At 37.5% G+C, this 22,178-nt stretch overlaps 1 protein-coding gene across 2 annotated transcripts in view; it reads left to right on the top strand.

Moving 5' to 3' along the window:
- The window catches only part of si:ch211-213d14.1 (POU domain class 2-associating factor 2), a 58,532-nt gene extending 36,874 nt beyond the window's left edge, over nt 1-21,658 (top strand). For both annotated transcript variants that reach the window (XM_028810292.2, XM_051931882.1), the window contains exons 3-5: nt 8,747-8,789; nt 13,726-14,033; nt 19,582-21,658. In XM_028810292.2, the coding sequence (XP_028666125.1) occupies nt 8,747-8,789; nt 13,726-14,033; nt 19,582-19,986 (756 nt within the window). In that variant the 3' untranslated portion in view covers nt 19,987-21,658. The remainder of the gene's footprint in view (nt 1-8,746; nt 8,790-13,725; nt 14,034-19,581) is intronic.
- Nucleotides 21,659-22,178: the final 520 nt, after the last annotated feature.

Genomic DNA, 22,178 nt, shown 5'->3' with positions numbered 1-22,178 from the left:
CCAGCAACATTGGCATGTTAACATTGTTATCTTTACAGGAATGAGCAAACTGGAGAAGAAGCAGAGTGAAAGAGACCTTTCACCTGTTTGGACTATTGAAATACAAAAATATAAAGAGAGCATGCCACTTCATATGCTTTGGATGATTAAATTTTAAGCTTTCCAAAGCTCCTCTTGTGTTACAAGTCTGTGATTGATTGTTTGATGTTTAAGGTTACCACATTCTGCCCTTGACTCAATCCCACATCCACAAAAACATTTATGTTTGGTTGATTAAAGATTCTAATTTTCCTGTTTGAGCGTCAGGGTGCATGAGAGTCGGTCAGTTTTCTGCTTTAAGCTCAATGCTAGTGGAACAGGCTCTTCTGCCTTGTGATTATCAATTAGACTGGTAGGGCATTCGAAAGCTATTTTAAGGTATGTTATGTGATATTTGTATTAGATAAAAATAGATATTATATATTAGTATAAACTAAAAAACATACATTGCCTCGCAGTTAGGACACCTGGGTTTGCTTCCCAGGTCCTCCCTGCGTGGAGTTTGCATGTTCTCCCCGTGTCTGTGTGGGTTTCCTCCGGGTGCTCCGGTTTCCTCCCACAGTCCAAAGACATGCAGGTTAGGTGGATTGGCAATTCTAAATTGTCCCCAGTGTGTGCTTGGTGTGTGTGTGTGTCCTGTGGTGGGTTGGCGCCCTGCCCGGGATTGGTTCCTGCCTTGCGCCCTGTGTTGGCTGGGATTAGCTCCAGCAGACCCACGTGACCATGTAGTTAGGATATGGTGGGATGGATAATGGATGGATGGATGGAAAAACATACATGTGCATGAAAGTATAGTTGTAGACTAGAAACGAAAACAAAAATGTTATGTAATCTTGCTGGTTTGGTAACAGATATGTTTAACCTGAATTATTGGTAAAAGTGCATTTAAAAGGAAAACTAGGGAAATGTCAATGTGCAATAGTGACAATCATAAACTGTAAATTAATCACAGATGCACAGATAGATAGATAGATAGATAGATAGATAGATAGATAGATAGATAGATAGATAGATAGATAGATAGATAGATAGATAGATAGATAGATAGATAGATAGATAGATAGATAGATAGATAGATAGATAGATAGATAGATAGATAGATAGATAGAAACTAAGCATAGCTTTATTTGGATTAAATGTGTTGTAACTGCAGATTATTTTTAAGCCTTCATAAAACCTAACTAAGCAAACTCACTATACACTGATGAATCATAACATAAACATTGCTCTCACTATATTATTTGCTAACATAACACAGTCAATCACCCAGCTTCTTGAAATGTGAAAAATAATAATATTCTGTATCTTTAAACAGCATACAGAGCTTCCTGTGGAGTTTCTGTAAAGGTGCCCAAGGTAGGAGCTTCTTTTATCTCCTGTACAGATCAGGTTGTGTTGTTCGGTGTGGTTAGAACTTTTAACGACCTGATTTTCATATGAAGCCTTCAGAAAGCCAGTGAGGCATAGAGTGTCAGTATAGGGAAGTCTTAGCACTGGCAAATTTCATTCAAATCTAGTCCTCAAAATTTGGTTGCCCTCCAGCTAAACCTGCATTTACAGAAACCTTTAATATTTGCAATATGCAAAAAAGGTTCTTTTATCATCCCTTCTGAGTGGGGAAACATCTGACATCCTGAAACAAGAAAGCTCCATAGGAGTGATCTCAGCAATGAAGGTCCTAGTTGAATTTATTCACTGACTCACCTTCAAGTAGGAAAAAGTAGTTATTAATGCTATATTAATAGATAAAGAGTAAAAAAAATATTTGCCTGCCTAAGCAACTGCAATCCTTAGATTTTGAGATAAGGCATTCATCTGTATAGATCTTTCTTTTTTAAGGAATGCTTAGAAAAGTGTATGGCTATATTATTAAAAGACATCTTCCCAAAAAAAATAACTATGTTTCTATCATTCAGACCATATTTTGAACATTGTGAGTTTATTTGTGGTAGCAACATTTCACTTTGGTTAGTGTAACCATGTCAAAGCTCCAGCACCATAGGTCTGAATCATTTTAGGGCTCTTCCTGTGTGGATTGTATATGTTAAATCTGTTCTTCCTTGTGTTTTCCACCTGGTAATCTCTTTTTACTCTCACTTCCCAAACTCATACATGTTAGTCTGATTTCCTGTAATTAACTGGCCATGTATGTGCTGAGTATGGGTTTATGTGGACTGTATCCTGTGATAGACTAGTGTTCTGTCCATGGTTGGGTCCTGCCTTGCACCTAATGCTGTTAAAAGGCTACAAAATGGATGAATTAATAGGTAAAAATCAAACACAATATAGGGAATGAGGTACATATTGTGTGAAGATGTAAAAATACTTCCAAGAGATAAGAATGCCAAGTACTTACATGCTTTTGATTGATTTATTATTATCCTAATTATAATTTTGTCTTATTAATTAAAAATAATAGTGGAGTAGCATAAACAAACTACAATAAGTGAAAAAATGGCAAAAGCTTTTATTGTGCAGTGTTAACAGAGATGTAGGACTGAAAAATTAAACTTTTAATAAATGATCTCCAAATATAAGCAGCAAAGTAGTGCTGCTTCACAAAGATTACATCTAGTTTCACCTTCCAGCAGGAGCTCTTTTGTGTGGACTTTTCATGTTTTCTCTTTGTTTAGGTGGGTTTTCTTCAGCTTTTTCAGTTTCAAATATAGCAATACAATATAGAGTTAGGTTGACTGGTACAGCATAAAGTGGTATTGGTGTGTGATTTAGTGTGGCCTGTGACACACTAATCTGCAGTCCGAGGTTTATTCTTACCTTTTTGCCAAAAAATGATTGGATGGATTGATGGATTAATAATATAGCAATGTTCTCAAACCTGCAAATCCAAATCAAGGTTACAGGGGTTCAGAATCTATCTAAGCAGTATCAGGCACAAGACAGAAACCCATCACAGTGGCTGCATTAATGTGCTGATAAATATTAAATGAAAATTGATTTGGACCTTCAGTTACACAGACGTAAAGTTTAAATATTCTTAATAGCATGAAAACGAAATCATGATTTAATACAAAGGAAATAAGGTTTTATTTCATTCTAGAAACATACCTTATGAGAAATATTTACACAACACATATAAATTGAAATATGGATATCCAAGATATAAATGAATAACATAAAATACCTTTCTGACTCTTGAGTCTAGCTATACAAAGAATCAAGAAGTCAATAGGAAGTTATGTTCTGGAACAATCATATGTACAAAATCTCATCACTCTAATTTGAAGGCTCCATAATTTTGATATCATAATTCATTCCTCCCAGAGCTAAATGGAAAGTAGTTGTAATGCAAAGTTCCATCCACTATTATTTGTTAAAAATTCTGCTGTGTCATCCTTCAAGATGCACTACAGCGTAATTAGTGCATTTTACTACACTTGCATTACTGGAGTAACAAGTTCAAACTAGTGCACTTATCTGGTATGTTTCAAAAGTGCCCATTACCACTTTTGAAGTATAACATGTTCAGAGTTAGGAGGTTTATCTTGTTTGACAGTTTGAAACAGTGTGTGGTGAGACCTGCGCTGTTCATGGTTGGGAACAACTCACTAATATTGTCTACATTTTTATACTGTAAATTGCCATTAAATTAGACTGTGTTTAGTGAGGACATTGTATAGTCATTTCAAATAGTAGCAAACTAAGCACACCAGTGTATTTGTGGTATATTAAACATGGGCTATGTGCCTAGTTTACAAGCTGGCTCTCAAGATCTGCCAAGTCCACTATTCCTAGATACTTGTCACTTCTAGAAGGTAACTATGATGCATGCCAAAAGTGTGTTTTTTATTATAAACTAATTTATAATTTATTATTTAATCCAACTAAGATTTATAATGTGAGAAAGGAGGACGCTTCGGGCACTAGACAGGAATCAGCCTTACTGGGATGCTAGTGCATCACAGATCATACTCATTCATACTTGACTAATTTCTACAATAAACCAAACATGCTCGGTTGTGGAATGGTAGTATTTTAATTAATGGATTTTGAAATGGTAAAACAATTGGCACCTGTTTGGTAAAGTTTTGCCATGCACCTACCATTTTGCAAATAACAAGCATACTTTACAAACATTTGCAAACTGCAATATTGCTGACTTCTCTGGAAAGATACAGTAGGTGTCTTTGTACACAAATGTACAGAACATGAAGCACAGGGCTGTGGCATGCTTACATTTATCTGAAATTTCAGAATATTTACTGAAAATCAATAGTGCCACTATGTATGCAACATGTTGAGTCAACCCATTGCATTCTTTAAAGTTACTACATTCATTTTTTACACATATTTGACACGTAATATCAATTGTCAGTTTTCATCATTAGCACCTGTATGGTTTGTGAAAGGTATAATGTATATTGTAAAAAAGATAAACTACCTGATCTGTGACGTACTGATGTGAAATACGATTAGGATTTGCTTGGGTTTCCTTTAGCATTATAGAACAAAACAATGGAAAAAGAAGCAAGACGTTGGGATGAATTGATGATCGATATCAATATTCATGTGTACACCAAAGTATAGACCTTTAAGAAGAACAAGTTAGCAAATAACACAACATAGTCACCGAGTCATACTGCATATGCTTACTATTGCCCTAGAAAATTAACTTCATCCGTACATTTTCATAAACTGCCTTTTCCTTTCAAAGTTTATTGATATATTTTTATATTTTGTGGCAAATGTATGACTTTGTCTTTACAGGAAAACAACTAATGTGATTAATATACTAGCTTAAAAAAATAAACGTATGCAAACCTGCAAGAGAGCAGTAAAACAAAGAAAACATACAGCGCCTAAATGTAAATCTGGAAATTTTACAAAATAACCTTAGTTGACAGCAGATTCTAAAACCAAATGGAAGGTCTCTTCAATAACAAATGGAAAGAAATTGAAACAAAAACCTAAAAGATCACACCCACTCTGGTTTGGATGAAACCCAGTTAATATACAGTACAAAGTTAAATAATTCTATGCCTCAAGCTATACATGATTTGAAAACTTCCTCAGTTTTACATTCCTGATAGGTTAACAATTATTTCTTCTAATAGCCATCAATTAATCAATCAATCAATCATTAAATGAAATCCCATTTCTCAAGCACATATAGACTGAAGTCAAAGAAAGCCACATGGTGTGGCTGAAAGGCTATTTCTGTTAATGCGTTAACATTGCAAAGATTTGTGGAATGTTTATAAATCATAGTAATTCCATGCCCTACAGGCATGTGCTTATAAGGCAATGCATTTAAAGCAGTATTGATTTAAGGTTGTATGACTGTTACTGCATGTATTGACAGAACGCAAGTTTAAAGAAAACAGCCCAACTAGGGATGAGTCTGCTACAAATTTCAATGTTGTACTTTCCTTTCCTATAGAAAAAGGAATAAACATAAACTGATTGTGCTTGTTAAGAAATTATACTTCAGCAGAGTCAAATAATTAAAATGGGTTAGCCTTGCAAATAGATAGATAGATAGAGATAGATAAATAGATACTTTATTAATCCCAATGGGAAATTCACATTCTTCAGCAGCAGCATACTGATACAATAAATAATATTAAATTAAAAAATGATAATATTGCAGGTGAAACAACAGACAATAACTATGTATAATGTTAAATGTTAACGTTTACCCTCCCGGGTGAAATTAAAGAGCCGCATAGTTTGGGGGAGGAACGATCTCCTCAATCTGTCAGTGGAGCAGGACAGTGACAGCAGTCTGTCGCTGAAGCTGCTCTTCTGTCTGGAGATGATACTATTAAGTGGATGCAGTGGATTCTCCATAATTGATAGGAGCCTGCTGAGCGCCCTTCGCTCTGCCACAGATGTTAAACTGTCCAGCTCCATGCCAACAATAGGGCTTGCCTTCCTCACCAGTTTGTCCAGGCGTGAGGCGTCTTTCCTCTTAATGCTGCCTCCCCAGCACAACACTGCGTAGAAGAGGGCGCTCGCCACAACTGTCTGATAGAATATATAACTTCAAAAATATAGCAAATTGTATATTTACCCATTTACTTTTTAATCACGCAATTTTTATTTAATTAAGTTTTAATTGTCTAAGTTAGGTGTATTATAAATTATTGTATGGGTTTAACATTTTCCCTGTCTTTGGCCAAATCTGGGATCCTGAGTTGGTTTGTCGTGTGGTGGGTGCGGCAATGCACTGTATCAGTGCGTGCTCCTAACCTCCTGTCCAAATTAAACATTATTTTTTAAAAATTAAAACAATTAAATGCATAGTATTTAAGAATTCTTTTCACATATATTGTTTTCCTAGGGGTAGAATACTGGCTGTTACAATTGTCTCATAGCACTAAGGCTGTATTTTTGCAAAGTATGTTTCTCTATTAGTGCAGGGTGGCCTCCCTGATGCCTCCAGTTTCTTCATACACCTCATAGACACAATTATTAGGTTGATTGGCAACTCTAAATTGTTCTGGTCTCAGTGAATATGGGTGAATACGTTATGGCACCTGGTGCTCAGTGCTACTATATCTCACGGTAACAGGGAGCCAGTGAATATCCTGGAAGCATTAAGTAGAAAATTGGAAACAAATCTGGACTGAGTGTCGCACTGTGCCAATTTAGTTGATAAGTAGCCTAAAATCTTGTATTGTATGTGACCGTTGTTTGACATGAGTTAGAGACGTCCGCTGTTTTGATCCTGAAACATTAATCACTGGAAAAGAGACTCACTGAGTTTACTCAAGGTACTCTATGAAATGACAGAATGAATACAATGTAACTCAACGCATATATTTAGGATTTTGGACCTGAATACACAAAAATCTGTTTTCATCTGAAACAATTTCAGCAGAGGTGGATATTCTTTAATACCTTTAGTAGTACTGCTCCAGACAAACTATTGACAAATTTTCTTGAGTCACTGAATATTCTGAAAACAACGTTGTTTCCTGTAGAACTCCACAGCTTCAGGCACAAGGCATAAATCAACCCTGGACTGGATGCTATGTCCATCACCAGATGCAGATAGCTGATCTTTAAAAGCTATTATAGAAATAAATTGATTACTAATGGCAATTTAGATGTTCCATATTAAAATGTTCTGTTTGTGTGCTAGAGCGGCACGGTGGCGCAGTGGGTAGCGCTGCTGCCTCGCAGTTGGGAGATCTGGGGACCTAGGTTCGCTTCCTGGGTCCTCCCTGCGTGGAGTTTGCATGTTCTCCCCATGTCTGCGTGGGTTTCCTCCGGGCGCTCCGGTTTCCTCCCACAATCCAAAGACATGCAGGTTAGGTGGATTGGCGATTCTAAATTGGCCCTAGTGTGTGCTTGGTGTGTTTGTGTGTGTCCTGCAGTGGGTTGGCACCCTGCCCAGGATTGGTTCCCTGCCTTGTGCCCTGGGATTGGCTCCAGCAGACCCTCGTGACCCTGTGTTCGGATTCAGCGGGTTGGAAAATGGATGGATGGATGGATGTTTGTGTGCTATCTACAAGGGATATAATGTTGCCATTCACTAAATTTAATGTGATAGATAATATTGAGAAGCAGAGGAGATCCGTAATGTTAAGTGTGATGCTGTATAAAAGAATACTAGATCTAGATTCAATAAGTTTCTGCATTTTATTTTTGTAGTAAATTTTAGCAGTAAATGGAAGGAGTTTTATTAGAGAAGTAGGGAGTAGCAGTTAACACAGTTGTACATTTCTATTCAAATCCCAGTAGTGGCACTGTGTGACTGAAGTGAAAACAATTGTATCTCAGATGTCACCTTGAATAAAGGCATCAGCCAAGTAAGTAAATGTAAATTGAGATTAACTTATTGTGCAGTGGTGAGTCACAGACCCAGTGCCCGGGATTTAAATCCTATATGCCTGGTTATTGTATATAAGAGATTTACATGTAGGTATTCCTCTGGATTTAACCCTTCAACACAAAGACCTGCCTGTTAAGTTAATTGATGAGTCCAGCTTAGCCATGTGTGAGTAAGTGGGGGATTGTGTGTGAGTAGGCCCTCTGATTGACTGGTACTCCTGTCCTGGTTTGTGTCTTGCATCGTGTCTGATTTTCATAGGAAATCCTTCAGCTCTTGTTGGCTGTGCCTCAGTTTAAGTGTGTTTTAAAAAGTCATGTTCAGTTGTATTAAGTGTTCAATTTGTGAGATTTGGGAAGCTCCACTGCACATTTTCTATAGTATCTGATCGCCATTTACATGTGTTCAACCACAATACCATCATTTCTGAAATCAGAGAATTTACTCGGAAATGGCCTGTAAATCCAAAAGTATTTTTTCTCCCATCGAATTTACTCACTAAACATATCAGATTCACAGATTCATATTCAAAACCCTTCCTTCCCACAAAGACCATTTGGAAACCCCTACCAGTATTCAATTTCAACAGTGATAATAAAATGAATGAGGACAGTTAGAGGGAAGAAGGTATTATAAATTAAATAATTTGCATCTGATACAATAAAAGGTGAGCATTATTTATGCAGAATATCTTTTAAAAAATTCAATGTAAAATTAAAATCTGCTAATTTGACTTTTCTTGGACCCCTGAACTGGATAAAACAGGTTTGATAATGAATAGATGGATAATTTGATTGTGAAAACATGGTGTATTTTATAATAAATTAATTGGCTTGGTCTTGTTTATACTAAGAAATTAAAGTGGAAAATTGCTTTAATTATTAGATTGACATTGTTATATTTGCATTTTAGAGTGGATCTAACAGCACACAGCCAGCTTTTGTCCAAATGTCAGGTAAGGACATTTACTGCATTATTTATTTAATTATTTCTTGAAAATGCATATAGCCTACTTTTTAATAATAGTTTGCAGCCTTTGGCTAAGTGAACTTAGTTTACTGAAAATTATCACTGGCAAATATTTATTACTATATATTTCTGTCAATGATAATGCTAAATGTTCAGTCAAATGTATAGTGGGTATGGATCCTTGTACTGTGTGCATGTTAATAATACATACTGTATAATGACATATTGTGCAACTGACTGGTGTCCTGTCCACAGATGGCCTTTACCTTATATGTTCAACTCCCTAGATAGGCTACAGCTTTCTATGACAAAATGAATTATGCCTATGACGGACTGCTTAGGCCAGTGGCATTGATTCTTGGTTCCAGTGGGCCTGAGTGGTTATAGGTTTTACTTGCTTATTAAGAATTTTAAGCAATTTTTTTCTTAACTCTCAGGTAATCATTAGTGACCCCCCCAAATGTGATATAATTTGCACCTGTGCCTCTATGTAATCATCCTTAAGATGCTAATTACTGTAGATAAATATAAATAATAAAAAATAAAGGGTTGAGGGATTGAATTTCTTTTAAGTAAAATTGGCACTGGTAGGAATTTCTAATAGACATTTAAATGAAGCAAGTAACACACAACATCTTATTAAACAGCCTGCCACCTTAACCTGAAGAATTAGTTTCTGAATAAGGAATTGGTGGGCGGCACGGTGGCGCAGTGGGTAGCGCTGCTGCCTCGCAGTTGGGACACCTGGGGACCTGGGTTCAATTCCCGGGTCCTCCCTGCGTGGAGTTTGCATGTTCTCCCCGTGTCTGCGTGGGTTTCCTCCGGGCGCTCCGGTTTCCTCCCACAGTCCAAAGACATGCTGGTTAGGTGGATTGGCGATTCTAAATTGGCCCTAGTGTGTGCTTGGTGTGTGGGTGTGTTTGTGTGTGTCCTGCAGTGGGTTGGCACCCTGCCCGGGATTGTTTCCTGCCTTGTGCCCTGTGTTGGCTGGGATTGGCTCCAGCAGACCCCCGTGACCCTGTTTGGATTCAGCGGGTTGGAAAATGGATGGATGGATGGATGGAGACCCCCGTGACCCTGTGTTCGGATTCAGCGGGTTGGGAAATGGATGGATGGATGGATAAGGAATTGGTTAAAGTGAAAGCTTAAAACTGAAATAGTCTGGTGGTGGAATGGTTATCGCTGCTGTGTCACAGCTCCCAGGGCCCTGAATTTAAAACTTTGTGTGGGCAAAGCCTATGGAGAATTTTCCTGATATTCCTGTATCTGTATGGGGGTTCCCTCCAAGTGCTCCAGTTTCATGCCCCCATCCCAAGATAGTTTAATTGAGAATTTTTAAATGGCCCCATGTAACTCAAGGTATACATGTGCCCTGCGACTGACTAGCTCTCTATCCAGGATTGTCTACTTGTGTGAAATCCAGCTGATATAAGCACCAAGTCGAAAATATGTTGAACTTGTTAGAAAATTCATGGATGGTTGAAACATCTATTAATGCTCTGTAGAGCTAGAGCTTATGCTAACTGTTTCCTCTCTCTGGCCTTCTTTAATTTAAGTAGCTAGATTAAAGCAAAGCCACCAATTGTGCAGAACACAAAAGGAATTTTTTATTTTTGTATCTAGTGTTCAAAGGAAGATTTTAAGACAATACATAATCTCTTATATAAAAAGCTTAAAAAACATCTCACGGTTGATTACAGTCATTAAAAATACAGCATCTAGCTCTGAAATTAGTTTTTTTAAAGCAAATCACAAGTGTTCCTACAAATGAAATTTCGTAAATGACATCAATATTCTCTGAAAATATACGTAAATTCTTAAAGACCTTGGCTTCACACTGTTACGTCTATGTTTAAAGAATTTTAGAATGAAAGATGGAGTAGTTGAGTGAGGAATGACAAGTTGGAGTGAATAAATGTTGGAGCACAAGCCCATCTGTCACTGCTTAATTCTTGTTGGCTTTTCTCAGACTTAAAACAAACAGGTGCTCTATTGAACAGATGCAAAAACAAACAGGTTGCCTCTTAGGGCTTAAACAACATGTTCTTCAAATGCAGATTAAGTGGATGGAGCTTTGTTTTTCAGAATGCTCTGATCACAGAATGATGCCTCCTCAGCTCTCCTCACTGGGTGTCTTTTCGGCACTATGGGGGGAATGAGAGAGGACATGATTAGTACCAGCAGCCCCTATTGTCCCGGAGTGGTATTATGCACCTCAGATGAGTCCAGAGGGTGATCCTCTGACCTGCATGCATGACAAGCAGGTTTGATAAATTAAGGTGATGTAAATGTGGAAAATACTGTTTAAAGCAAAATCCTTCAAGCGCAATGTCAACTTCATTGTGACAACTGTGGTGACAGCTACATTAGATGCAAAGTTTGTTCTCAGATTTAGAATGAATAACATAACTAGTTTGAAAGGTTACAACAATACTACCAAGGGGGGTAGCATGTAATGTTGGTGTCTTGGAGAATTGGATACCAATTCATTTCATAGTTGGACTGTCATCTTTTAGAGTTTTCATGTCATCCTGTATTGATGTCATGAGTAATAAGCTATTCCTATATGCAAACTATTACTTAATAATGTTTTTAGTGTAGCCTTATTATTATAAATGCTACCCCTTTTCAGCAATTTCAGAGCATTTGACTAAACATTTTGCCAACTGCCTCAGGCACATGAAATTAGAGTTCAAGTTCATGTTTACCGTCATGGGTTTGTAGTCCAGAGCATTTACATTATTGTTATTATATAAAAAGTTGTTCTGTAGCTAGTTGTTCTCAAACCTTGTATGCATCAACAAATACTGTATTTGTCACTATGATTGTCTTTTTAGTAGTGTTATATTCTGTGGATAGGAACTGTCCCTGAATCCACTGTTGCAAGCATCAATTGTACCATGTCAGAAAGGAGGAATGAGCAGGATGATGGAGGTTTTTAATAATGCTGTTTTCCTTCCTCTGGCAGCATGTGTTGCTCTGTATATGTCCTAAACAGAAGACAGATGTAAGCCAGTAATATTCTGCGCCACATTCACTACCCTCTACAGTGCTCTATGGTTTTGAGCTGAGTAGATGAGCTGAGCCGTACCACAATACTGACACTGTGTGACTGTGAACAGTTGCTTCACCTGCCTGTGCTCCAATTGGGAAAACAAAGGAAATGTAATAAATTGTATATCAAATTATGTGTCACCTTGGATAAAGGTGTCAGACAAATAATAATAATAATAAAATTAATGACAACAGACAAAGAAATCCAAGCTTTCCTCAGTAGTATTTTGCTTGGCTTTTCTCTACAAGATTTCCTCAGGAAATACCATATATACTCACGTTTAAGTTCTCCCACGGATAAGTAGGGGCTTGATTATACCGAATAATTTTCGGTATTTTATAATGTCAGTCATATAAGTCGAATGTGGAAAACTCACGCTATTGGTCCAAGAGATTATGATATGGTAACGCCTTTTTTTTTCTATGCATTGTGCCTACATGACCACACAGTAATACCCAAACTATTCCGAAGCGATGTGTGCACTGTTTTGTGTTAATGTATCTCACCTCCTCATACACCTTTATTGTAAGAGCATCCCTTATCTACGATGGAGCGTTCCATCAGAAGAAAATATGAAGCTGGTTTTAAATTAATTGTCATTGAAGTATTGAAAGAAATTTGTAACTGCGTGGCTGCAACAAAATTCGATGCATCTGAGAAACTGGTGCGAGATTGGAGGAAGCAGGAAGATGTAAAAAAACAAAAAATAAGTGTTGTATTTTTGAACGGGCATATAAGTCGTGGTCTGATTTTATGATTGATTTTTCAGGTTTCAAGACCTGACTTATACACGAATATACACGGTAGTTAAGTTGATGAGATAATAATAGATGTGCGCATTTAGTTCATCAGTGATGGTCACCCCAAGAAATTTAAAACTGCTGACCATTTGAACAGCATCCCCTTCATTGCTGATTAGGGTCAGGTCTGCTTTCTGCTTCCTGAATACTATGAACAGCTCCTTAGTTTACTGACATTAAGTGTGAGATTATTGTCCTGGTACAGCAAAGTCAGCAGGTAAACCTCTTCTCTGCTAGCCGTTTCATCATTATTGATGATCAAGCCTATAATTGTGGTTTTATCAGCAAATTAAATGGTGCAGTCGGAGCAGTTTTTGGCCATGCAGTCATTGGTGAACAAAGAGTACTGACGAGGAGCTCAGCACACTACTATGTGGAGTGCCTGTGTTGAGGTTCAGAGTGGAGGATGTGATGCTGCCAAAATCAGAAATGTTTAGGTCTGCAAGGAAGTCTAATGTCTACATGTTCAATGTGCACAGGGCTTTAATAATTTATACATTGTTAGAAAAATATAATGAAAAGGTGGAGAGATACCACTATCATATGTAAATGTGTCAAAATAAACCATATGCATTTTGCAATGCAGTTCTTACTGACTAGATAGATAGATAGATAGATAGATAGATAGATAGATAGATAGATAGATAGATAGATAGATAGATAGATAGATAGATAGATAGATAGATAGATAGATAGATAGATAGATAGATAGATAGATAGATAGATAGATAGATAGATAGATAGATAGATAGATAGATAGATACTTTATTAATCCCAGACTAGATAGGCTTTGCCCCAATATTCCCTTGTCCAAGCACATGGGATTGGATGGATAGGTATTTTTTGCTTATTAGTTTGAATATGTTTTCACAATATATTTAAGCCTGCCTAAATCATATTTTGGGTTGCTGAAGAACCTTATGTGTAAGACGGGAACAAAGCCAAGTCATGAGGCACATAGTTAAAATAATCATGCTAAACTTTTTTTGAGAGTAAGTAAGCATTAAAGACATTGATGTCCTTAATTGCATTTTTGAAAGCAATATTTTTATTTTCTCGTCCACTAGGTTCACAAATGCTGTCTGGGTTCTATGGTATGAGACGGTCCTTCTTATCAGATTCAGAGTTTTCACACTGTCATACAACCAAACCGTTTGCTTCTGATGTCTATTCTACATCTCTGGGAGGAAAACCTCTGACATGTGAGGCTTCATCCATGTCCGGATACTCTTCACTAATAGACACCTACTACCCAGAGCCTTTTGGAGACTATCGCACCAGTTCTTTCTCAACAGGAAGCAGTCCAATCTTCTCAACATCTGCACTACCATCACTGCTACCTCCCTTTTCTGGAGAATCGACTCATTTTCTATTGGTGTGTAATGCCTTCTTTTAATATTGAAGAATAAATAAGCCTTTTTAATTTAATGATAAATAAATCACTTTAGTACTGTGTTGACTTACTGAAGCATTTAACTGTAATCTCCTGGAGATGTTGCACTTTCATAATAGTTCAGGTTTATAGCCATGTTCATACTGTACAATGAGATTCTTACTTGCATACTACTACAAACTAGTAAAAATACTAATTCTTATTTTGCCTTAACTAACTAGAATAACCAGGTTTGAAAGTTAATGTATTGACAGGAGTAAAAGAACATTTTTATTTTCATTTCCTAAGGTAATTTTAATTTTTAGCAAAAATACCAAATATTATCCAAAAATTTTACTCTGACCAACAACAGATCTACAGTATTTACTATACTGAAATAAAAGCTGGATGATTACTGATTGCCAAATAATATTAAAAGATATCTGAAAATAGACTTTAATCTAATATAAACAAATTACTGTATATGTTTTTTAAAATTATTCTACTTTTAATATTTTTCAGTTAAATTTCAAAATACCTTCTCATGTATTCTAAGATATCATAATTTGTCTTTTAAGGTTGGTTTTAAATAAATTCCTTTTCATACTGAGGTATTTCAAGTGCATTTCAAGATATATAAAAGTACATTTCTGTCCATTTTGAAATATCATTCCGTATGAAAAATGCCTGTACATTTAAGAAATATTTTCTGCCTCTTTTACAGTGTGTCATTTTTTTTAATATGCAATATCTTTTTTTGAAATGTATACATCTTACAGTAAAAGGCACAAGGGGTAGCATGTAGTATCATCCTGGAGTGGTATTATCCATCCCAGATGAGTCTGGAGGGTGATACTGTGATGTGCATCCATGACAAGCATGTCTGAGAAGTTAATGTGATGTAAATGCTGAAAATACTATTTAAAGCAAAATCCCTCAAGTGCAATGGCAACATCATTGTGACAACGACATCACATACAAAGTTTCATTTCAGATTTAGGATGAATAACATGACTAGTTTGTAAGGTTACAATAATGTTACCAAGGAATAGCATGCAGTGTTGTCTTGGAGAACTGCATACCGGGTCATTCCTTAGTTGGACTGTCATCTCTTAGTGTTTTCATGTCATCCTGTGTTGATGGATTTTTTTTCCCACAGGACATCAGTTTTCAAATAAACTTCAGAAGGAAGTCAAAATCTCTTTAGGTTATTTGTGTGTGTATAGGTATGTGTGTGCGTACCCTGTAACGAACACATACAAGGTTTCTGCCTTGTTTTCCCTGACGCAGTTCGTCTGCAGTTCCACTGGACTCCAAGCTGAAAAAACATGTTGAAAAAAAGAATGCCTAAAATATACTAAAAGTCAAGAGCGGTGTTTGGGGGTGTCAAGTCAGGCGACCCACGCCTAAGAGGGCCCCACTTTTGAGGTCTGCATGTCTCATTCGCGTGGATTTGTTATATAGTTATATTCTCCAGTTTATATATATTTGAGATGCTTCTAAGAGGAATCCTTTCAAAATCCCTCTTCCAGGTCAAATTTCGTACATGTGCGTCTTACCGGTTGACATAACAACGTGAGTTATGACTATGACATCCTGCATATCGAGACTTAGAGTATACTTGCAATTTGGGTACCTTTCTAGAAGTGGTCCTGCTAATTTCCACATGACACCGCATCGCATTTTGCACTATCGTGGTATTGTCATGAATTATGAATTGTACTTTTTTAATAGATTATATGGTTATATTTTGATAAAGTCCATGTGTTATCTTACAAAAATTTAGCTGATTACTGTAATGAGAAAATCCGGTGTATGTTAACATTATTTCTATTAAATTTGCACACAAGTTTATACAGTCCACACATACTGGTAACATTGTTTGACGTAACCGGCCCCACATGGGGTTGGTCAGCCCTAGGCCCCGAACACCACCAAGGCTGCCTCTGCTAAAAGTTACCACATACTCGGGCCCAATTGCTATTTCATATGGTCAAACAACAGTCAGAGCCCTTCCCCTGACTTGCAGTCACAGGGAGATGACCCTGTCACTTACATGAGTAAACTCTAACGTGCATGTGCTAAGACTGTGAGCTATGAATAAATTCTTCAGGAATTTGGTTCCAGAGCCCATGCTGTGCATTGGGTGAGTCAATTATATCTAGATGATACCTCTCTATTTCCTGCACCAGCTCAAGCTCCTTCCATTCCAAGAGAGGTCATATTCCATGTACCTAGAATCATTTTCAGCATCCATGGATCCATTCACCAAGGCACTTGCCTTTGACTGCTGCCTAAACCACAATGCACCAGATTCTTCTCATAAAGGTAATCTGAATTGCACTTAGTCTGATCCCGCACCTAGGACCAATTTGGTTTTGGTGACCCTACCAGGGGCAATTGCTCTAGGCAGCATAGCTCCTATGATCACTGGGACACACAAATCTCCCACCATAATTAGGTGGTAACTCATAAAGGTGTTTGCACCAACAATTGGATCTGAGTATTTGGCCTTCTTGGAGACTTTAGGGGAGTACTAAAAGGTGTTCCATCTGAGGACTCTATCGTGCTTCTGGGGAATTTTAACAGTCAGGTGGCCAACAACAGTGAAACCTGGAGGGGTGTTATTGGGAGGAACAGCCTACCTAATTTGGACCTGAGTGGTGTTTTGTTCTTGGATATCTTTGCTAGCCACAGTTTGTCCATAATGAACACATGTTTGAGCATAAGGGTGTTCATAAGTGCAACTGGCACTAGGATGCCCTTGGCCGTAAGTCGATGATCATATTCATTGTCATGTCATCAGATCTACACTTGAGTGAAGAGAGGGATAGAGCTGTCAACTGGTTACTACGTATTAGTAATCAAATGGTGAGGGAGGATGCCAGGCAGACCTGGCTGAAACAGAAGTAAGGCATGATGGGAACATTTTGCAGAGTCCCCCAATCAGGGAGATCTTCAACTCACATCTCTGGGTTAATTTCTCTTGCATCCAGAGAGAGGCTGGAAACATTGAAGTTGAATGAGCCACATTCCATTGCCTCCATTGCTCAGGTGGTTGAGCAGAGCTACAGCAGTATGGTCATTGTTGCTTGTCATGGCGGCAATACTCAGACCTAGTGGTGGATGCCAGAGATAAAGGGAGCTGTCAGGTGGAAGAAGGAGGACTTCTGAGCTTGGCTAGATTGTGGGACATCAGAGGCAGCTGACAGGTACAGACAGGCCAAACATAGTTGCAATGGCAACCGCAAAAATAAAAATTTGAGTCAGGAGGCACAGAAGGCACTCACCCATCACTGGAGTTGAGGTCAATGAGGTAGTTAAAAAACTAATCAGTGAACTAATAAAGGCCCCAGATATTTGCCTGGAGTTCCTGAAGGCTCTGGATGTTGTTGGGCTGTCTTGCCTGGCTCAACTCTTTAATATTACGTGGAGCCTGGGGACAGTACCTCAGGATTGGTAAACTGGAGTAGTGGTCCCTGTTTTTAAGAAGGGGGGACTGGAAGGGGTGTGCTCCAAACTTAGGGAGAATCATACTACTCAGCCTCCCTGGAAAAGGTTATCTATGCCAGGATGCTACAAAGGAGGATTCATTTGTTTGGTAAACCTTTGGAAAATGCAGAATTCATCCTAGTCGTGGAACAACTCTTTACATTCATGAGATTCTAGAGGGTTCACGGGAGTATGCCCAACAAGTTTACATGTATTTCGTGGACTTGGAAAAAGCATATGACAGTGTCCGTTGGGGTGTCGTGTGGAGATTGCTTTGAGAATATGTGGTACTGGGCCTGCTGTTTTGGTCAATTTGTTCCCTGTGCAACTGAAGTGATAGCATGGTTTGCATAGCTGTCAGTAAGTCGGATTTACTTATTCATGGTGGGTGTTGGCTTCATAGATTGGTGGCCCCAGGTGCACACTGGGGCAGTTTTTGGCTGAGTATTAATTGGTCATGATGAGGATCAACACTTCCTTGTCTAAGGTCATGGTTCTCAGTCAGAATGTGGTGGAGTGCCCTCTGCAGATTGGAAATGAAGGAGCCATCTCCAGCAAGGAAATTAAGTATCTCAGATTTTTGTTCACAAGTTAAGGAAGAAGAAAGTGGAAAATCAGAAGGCCAGTCACTAAAGTGTTTGAAGTTATATAGACATTGTACCAGTCAGTCATGGTGGAAAGAGAACTGAGCCAAAAGGAAAATTTCACAGTTAATCAATTTATTCATTTATTGGTTGATCTATGTTCCTACCCTCACCTTGGCCACGAGCTTTGTGTAGTGATCAAAAGAACTAAATAGCGGATACAAGCAGCAGAAAATATATTCTTTTGCAGGATGTCTGGGCTCAGCCTTAGAGATAGGGTGAGGAGTGCAGACAATTGGGAGGAGTCCAAAGTTGATTCTCCGCATTGAAAGAAGCATGTTGAGGTGGTTCAAGAATCTGATTAGGATGCCTCATAGATGCCTTCCCGTAAAGGTGTTTTGGGCATGTCCAACCAAGACTAGACCTCAGTGAAGGCCCTGGACACACTGGAGGGATTATATCTCCCAGCTGGCCTAGGAACACCTTGGTACTCCATCATACCCCCCCACCCCAGTAGTAGAAGAAGGTTGTACGGAAAAGAGACATCTTTGTATCTTTACTTAGACTACTGCCCCTGCAATCCAGACAGGATAAGTGGAACAAAATGAATGAATGGACTAAAAATTACAGGTGAAGGTTCACAAATGCTTTAGAATTTTTTGGATTCCTGCATGAATGTCTTATAAAATATGATCGGATGTTCATCTAAGTTTCAATAATAGATCAAGACATCTGACAAAACAAAGAGTATGTGCACAAAATGGTATTGAATATGTTGAATTAAATATTCAAAGGTCAAGGTCTGAAAAGTATATTAACCTCTAGGAAAGAAAGCATTTAATGTCATGTGCTCTAATTAATAACATCACATTCAAGCTCATTTTTTAAGTTTCCTGCAATACAAAATAAAAAAAGACTGAAAAACAGTTAACATGGATCAGTTAATATATAACATGTCACAATCAAAAGAGATTTCAGGGAGTTTTGAAGAAAAGTGGTAGATGCCTGTAAAGTGTTAGAATAAAACTATACTTCTTAAATATAATTGAGTAGTTCTGAGCTTCAGAAGTGAAATGTAAAACTAACATTGTATTCTTCCAAGCTCTTTTTTGTAAATGAACCATCTTATTACCACTGAATATAAGTCAAGCATTCCTTGAATGGTACAGTTAACAATAAATACATACACATTGTGAAATTGGCTAATGATAAGATGTCATAACTTCACAGTTACTTACCTTTATTTGGAAAGGTCTGCTTAAACAACCAGTTTACTGTAAGGTAAATAAATACGTACATTTATTTAAGCAAATGTTCTATGAAAGAATATGTTTCTTCCAATACAATAAATTATTTTAGTTTCCTAACTAGGCATTAATCTATGTCCATACCCCTGGCAATCTTTCTAGTTTCTATTGAATGAAAAATCTATTATCACTATCATTATTAATATATACTTGTATGTTTTTATACAGCGAGACACTTGGGAACAGACAGTGCCTGAGAGTGCCACTCAAACAGATGGCCTTTGTTCAGATACAATCTCTTCAATCCCATCCAACAATAGCTTGACTAGCCAAGAATCTGGAAGCCCCTCTCAACACAGAGCCTCAAGCAGAAACACAAGCATTGGAAATTCCCAGTCCTACGCTCTGCATTCCCTCGAGGATGTCCATTACCCTGCCACATACCCAGGATCCTCAAGTTATTCCTGCCCACCTTACATGACAATTCCAAGTGATCTCCCATCCAAGATATCCCACCTAGCACCTGAAGGTTCTGAAAATCAAGTATCAGCTATTAACGACACCACTCCGTCTTGGGCGAAAGACGATGGAAATGGGACATGGTCACCATATGACATTAGGAGGGCATATTAATGAGAATTAAATAAGGATTTTGAATGTATCTGCTGGTAAATCAACAAATTTTCAATGAAAACATGAAGTATCTAAAGATAAAAAAATCTATTTTTCTTTAACACTGTGAGATATAAGTGAACTCATATACAAATGATATACTTTTCTTGTTTATTACTAGATATATTTTTTCCCTACAAAAATTACAAAGCTTCGGGACTCCTTATTATGTTATAATTATTGGAAGACACTTTTCCATTTTCTGAACAGCAAAAATGACAAAATAGTATAAATTTATTATGTTGTGATTTCTATCACTAGATTTTATCAATTAAAATTAACCATGAATCCCATGTCAATAAAAAAGGAGACATTTGTAAAATCCATGCATTATAATATCAGTTTAACCTCTCGTATTTGTTATTACATGAACTATTTATTTTCTAGGGATTTGGGATGAATAATCTCTTAATTTTTGTTATTCTTGTGCTTTGACATCAACATTTAGGATCATTTGATTTCTTTTTATTGTTAAAAGACTTTTATTCCTTATTCCTCATGGCTAAATACCAAATAAGTGATGTTTAAGTACAGTAGGTTTTCTTTTGTTCTAATAGAGGTTGTAATTTTGCTTTATTATATTTTGATGGGAAGAGAACAAACACCTTTTATTGGTTTACTGATGTATGTGATATAAAGGACAATACTTATTGTAAACAAAATTCACTATTAGTGGATAGTGAGTGCGATATGACAAAAAGTGAAGGAATCCCCGGGAAGTATGAATGTTTCGACTGGTGCGACAATACTTGCTAAGAACAATTCTTGCAGCTGTAGTTCAGCTGCTTGACGGTTTTTTGTCAATACTAAATTTACAATGAAGGCTTATTGTTTTATTTGTTTATTCAAGTTCATTGAATTTTGCTTTCACATTTAAGAGCTTACAAAAGCAACACAGTCACTTCTGCTAGACAGCAAAAATATATACAGTAGATTTAGTATTAACTATAAAAAACAAACTTTTTTTTGTTATAAACAACACTGTAAGGGTGTCAAGCCATTTAAAATAAAATGCAATCTACTGAGTGTGCCTTTCATTTATGCACCATCAAATCTGTTAATTTCTAGACCAAATTCAAGGGTGTATTAAGTCATGAAAATTGGCTTTTTTGAAATTTAAGTAGAAAATAATGCAAACTCATGGTACTGATCTACTCCTAAAAGATGACCGATCAAATCTTATCACAAACTGTAATAAGCCCCTACTTATTCTCTTGAACAGTTATATGACATAGCATAAGTACATAAGTTTACTCTGTGTTAAAATAAGCAGTTGTTCTTATACCATTTCAAAAACTATGAAATGCTCTGAATACTGAAGTACCTAAATGTAAACTAAGTATCACTTAAATGGGCAGCATTACAGCATGGGTCCTTGGTTAGTACTTCTAATAATAATAATTCCATCCATCCATCCATTATCCAACCCGCTATATCCTAACACAGGGTCACAGAGGTCTGCTGGAGCCAATCCCTGTCAACGCAGGGAGCAAAGCAGGAACTAATCCCGGGCAGGGTGCCAGCCCACTGCAGGGCTAATAATAATTCATTACATTTATATAGCGCTTTTCTCACCGCTCAAAGCACTTTACATAGAAAGCGGGAGGCAACATCAGCCATATGCAACATTCACCTAGATGATGCTAAGGTATACAATTTGGCACCAGTAGACTCACCACACATTCGCTATTAGGTGGTGAAGGGGTGAGAGAGTGATAGACAGTTAGAAACAGGGGATGATTAGGGGGCCAGAATAACTAGGACATGGAGGCCAATTTAGCCTGGACTTCAGGATATACCCTGCTCTTTAAGAAAGGTACCAGGGATCACAGAGAGTGAGGACCTCAGTTTTACAACTAATCTGAAGGATGGAGCTATTTTAACAGCACAGTGTTCTCATCACTGCACTGGGACATTGGGATCTACACAAAGACCACAGGGCAAGTAACCCAAGCTTTTCACCCATCCAAGTACTGGCTGGGCCCGAACATACTTAGCTTCATGAGGGTTACCTGTTCTGAAGTGCATGTGGTATGCCTCCTGGCCTCTGGCTAGTTCTGGGTTCAAATACTACAACTCATCCATCTCTGCTTGGGGTTAAAATATTCGCTCCAAGTACACATGTTTTTTTCTCTGTTTACTCTGCTTTTCCA

This window comes from Erpetoichthys calabaricus, chromosome 9 (assembly GCF_900747795.2).
Source record: "Erpetoichthys calabaricus chromosome 9, fErpCal1.3, whole genome shotgun sequence".
NCBI lineage: Eukaryota > Metazoa > Chordata > Cladistia > Polypteriformes > Polypteridae > Erpetoichthys > Erpetoichthys calabaricus.
The sequence above is the reverse complement of the archived record's forward strand: the minus strand, read 5'-3'. Positions and strand labels throughout refer to the sequence as shown.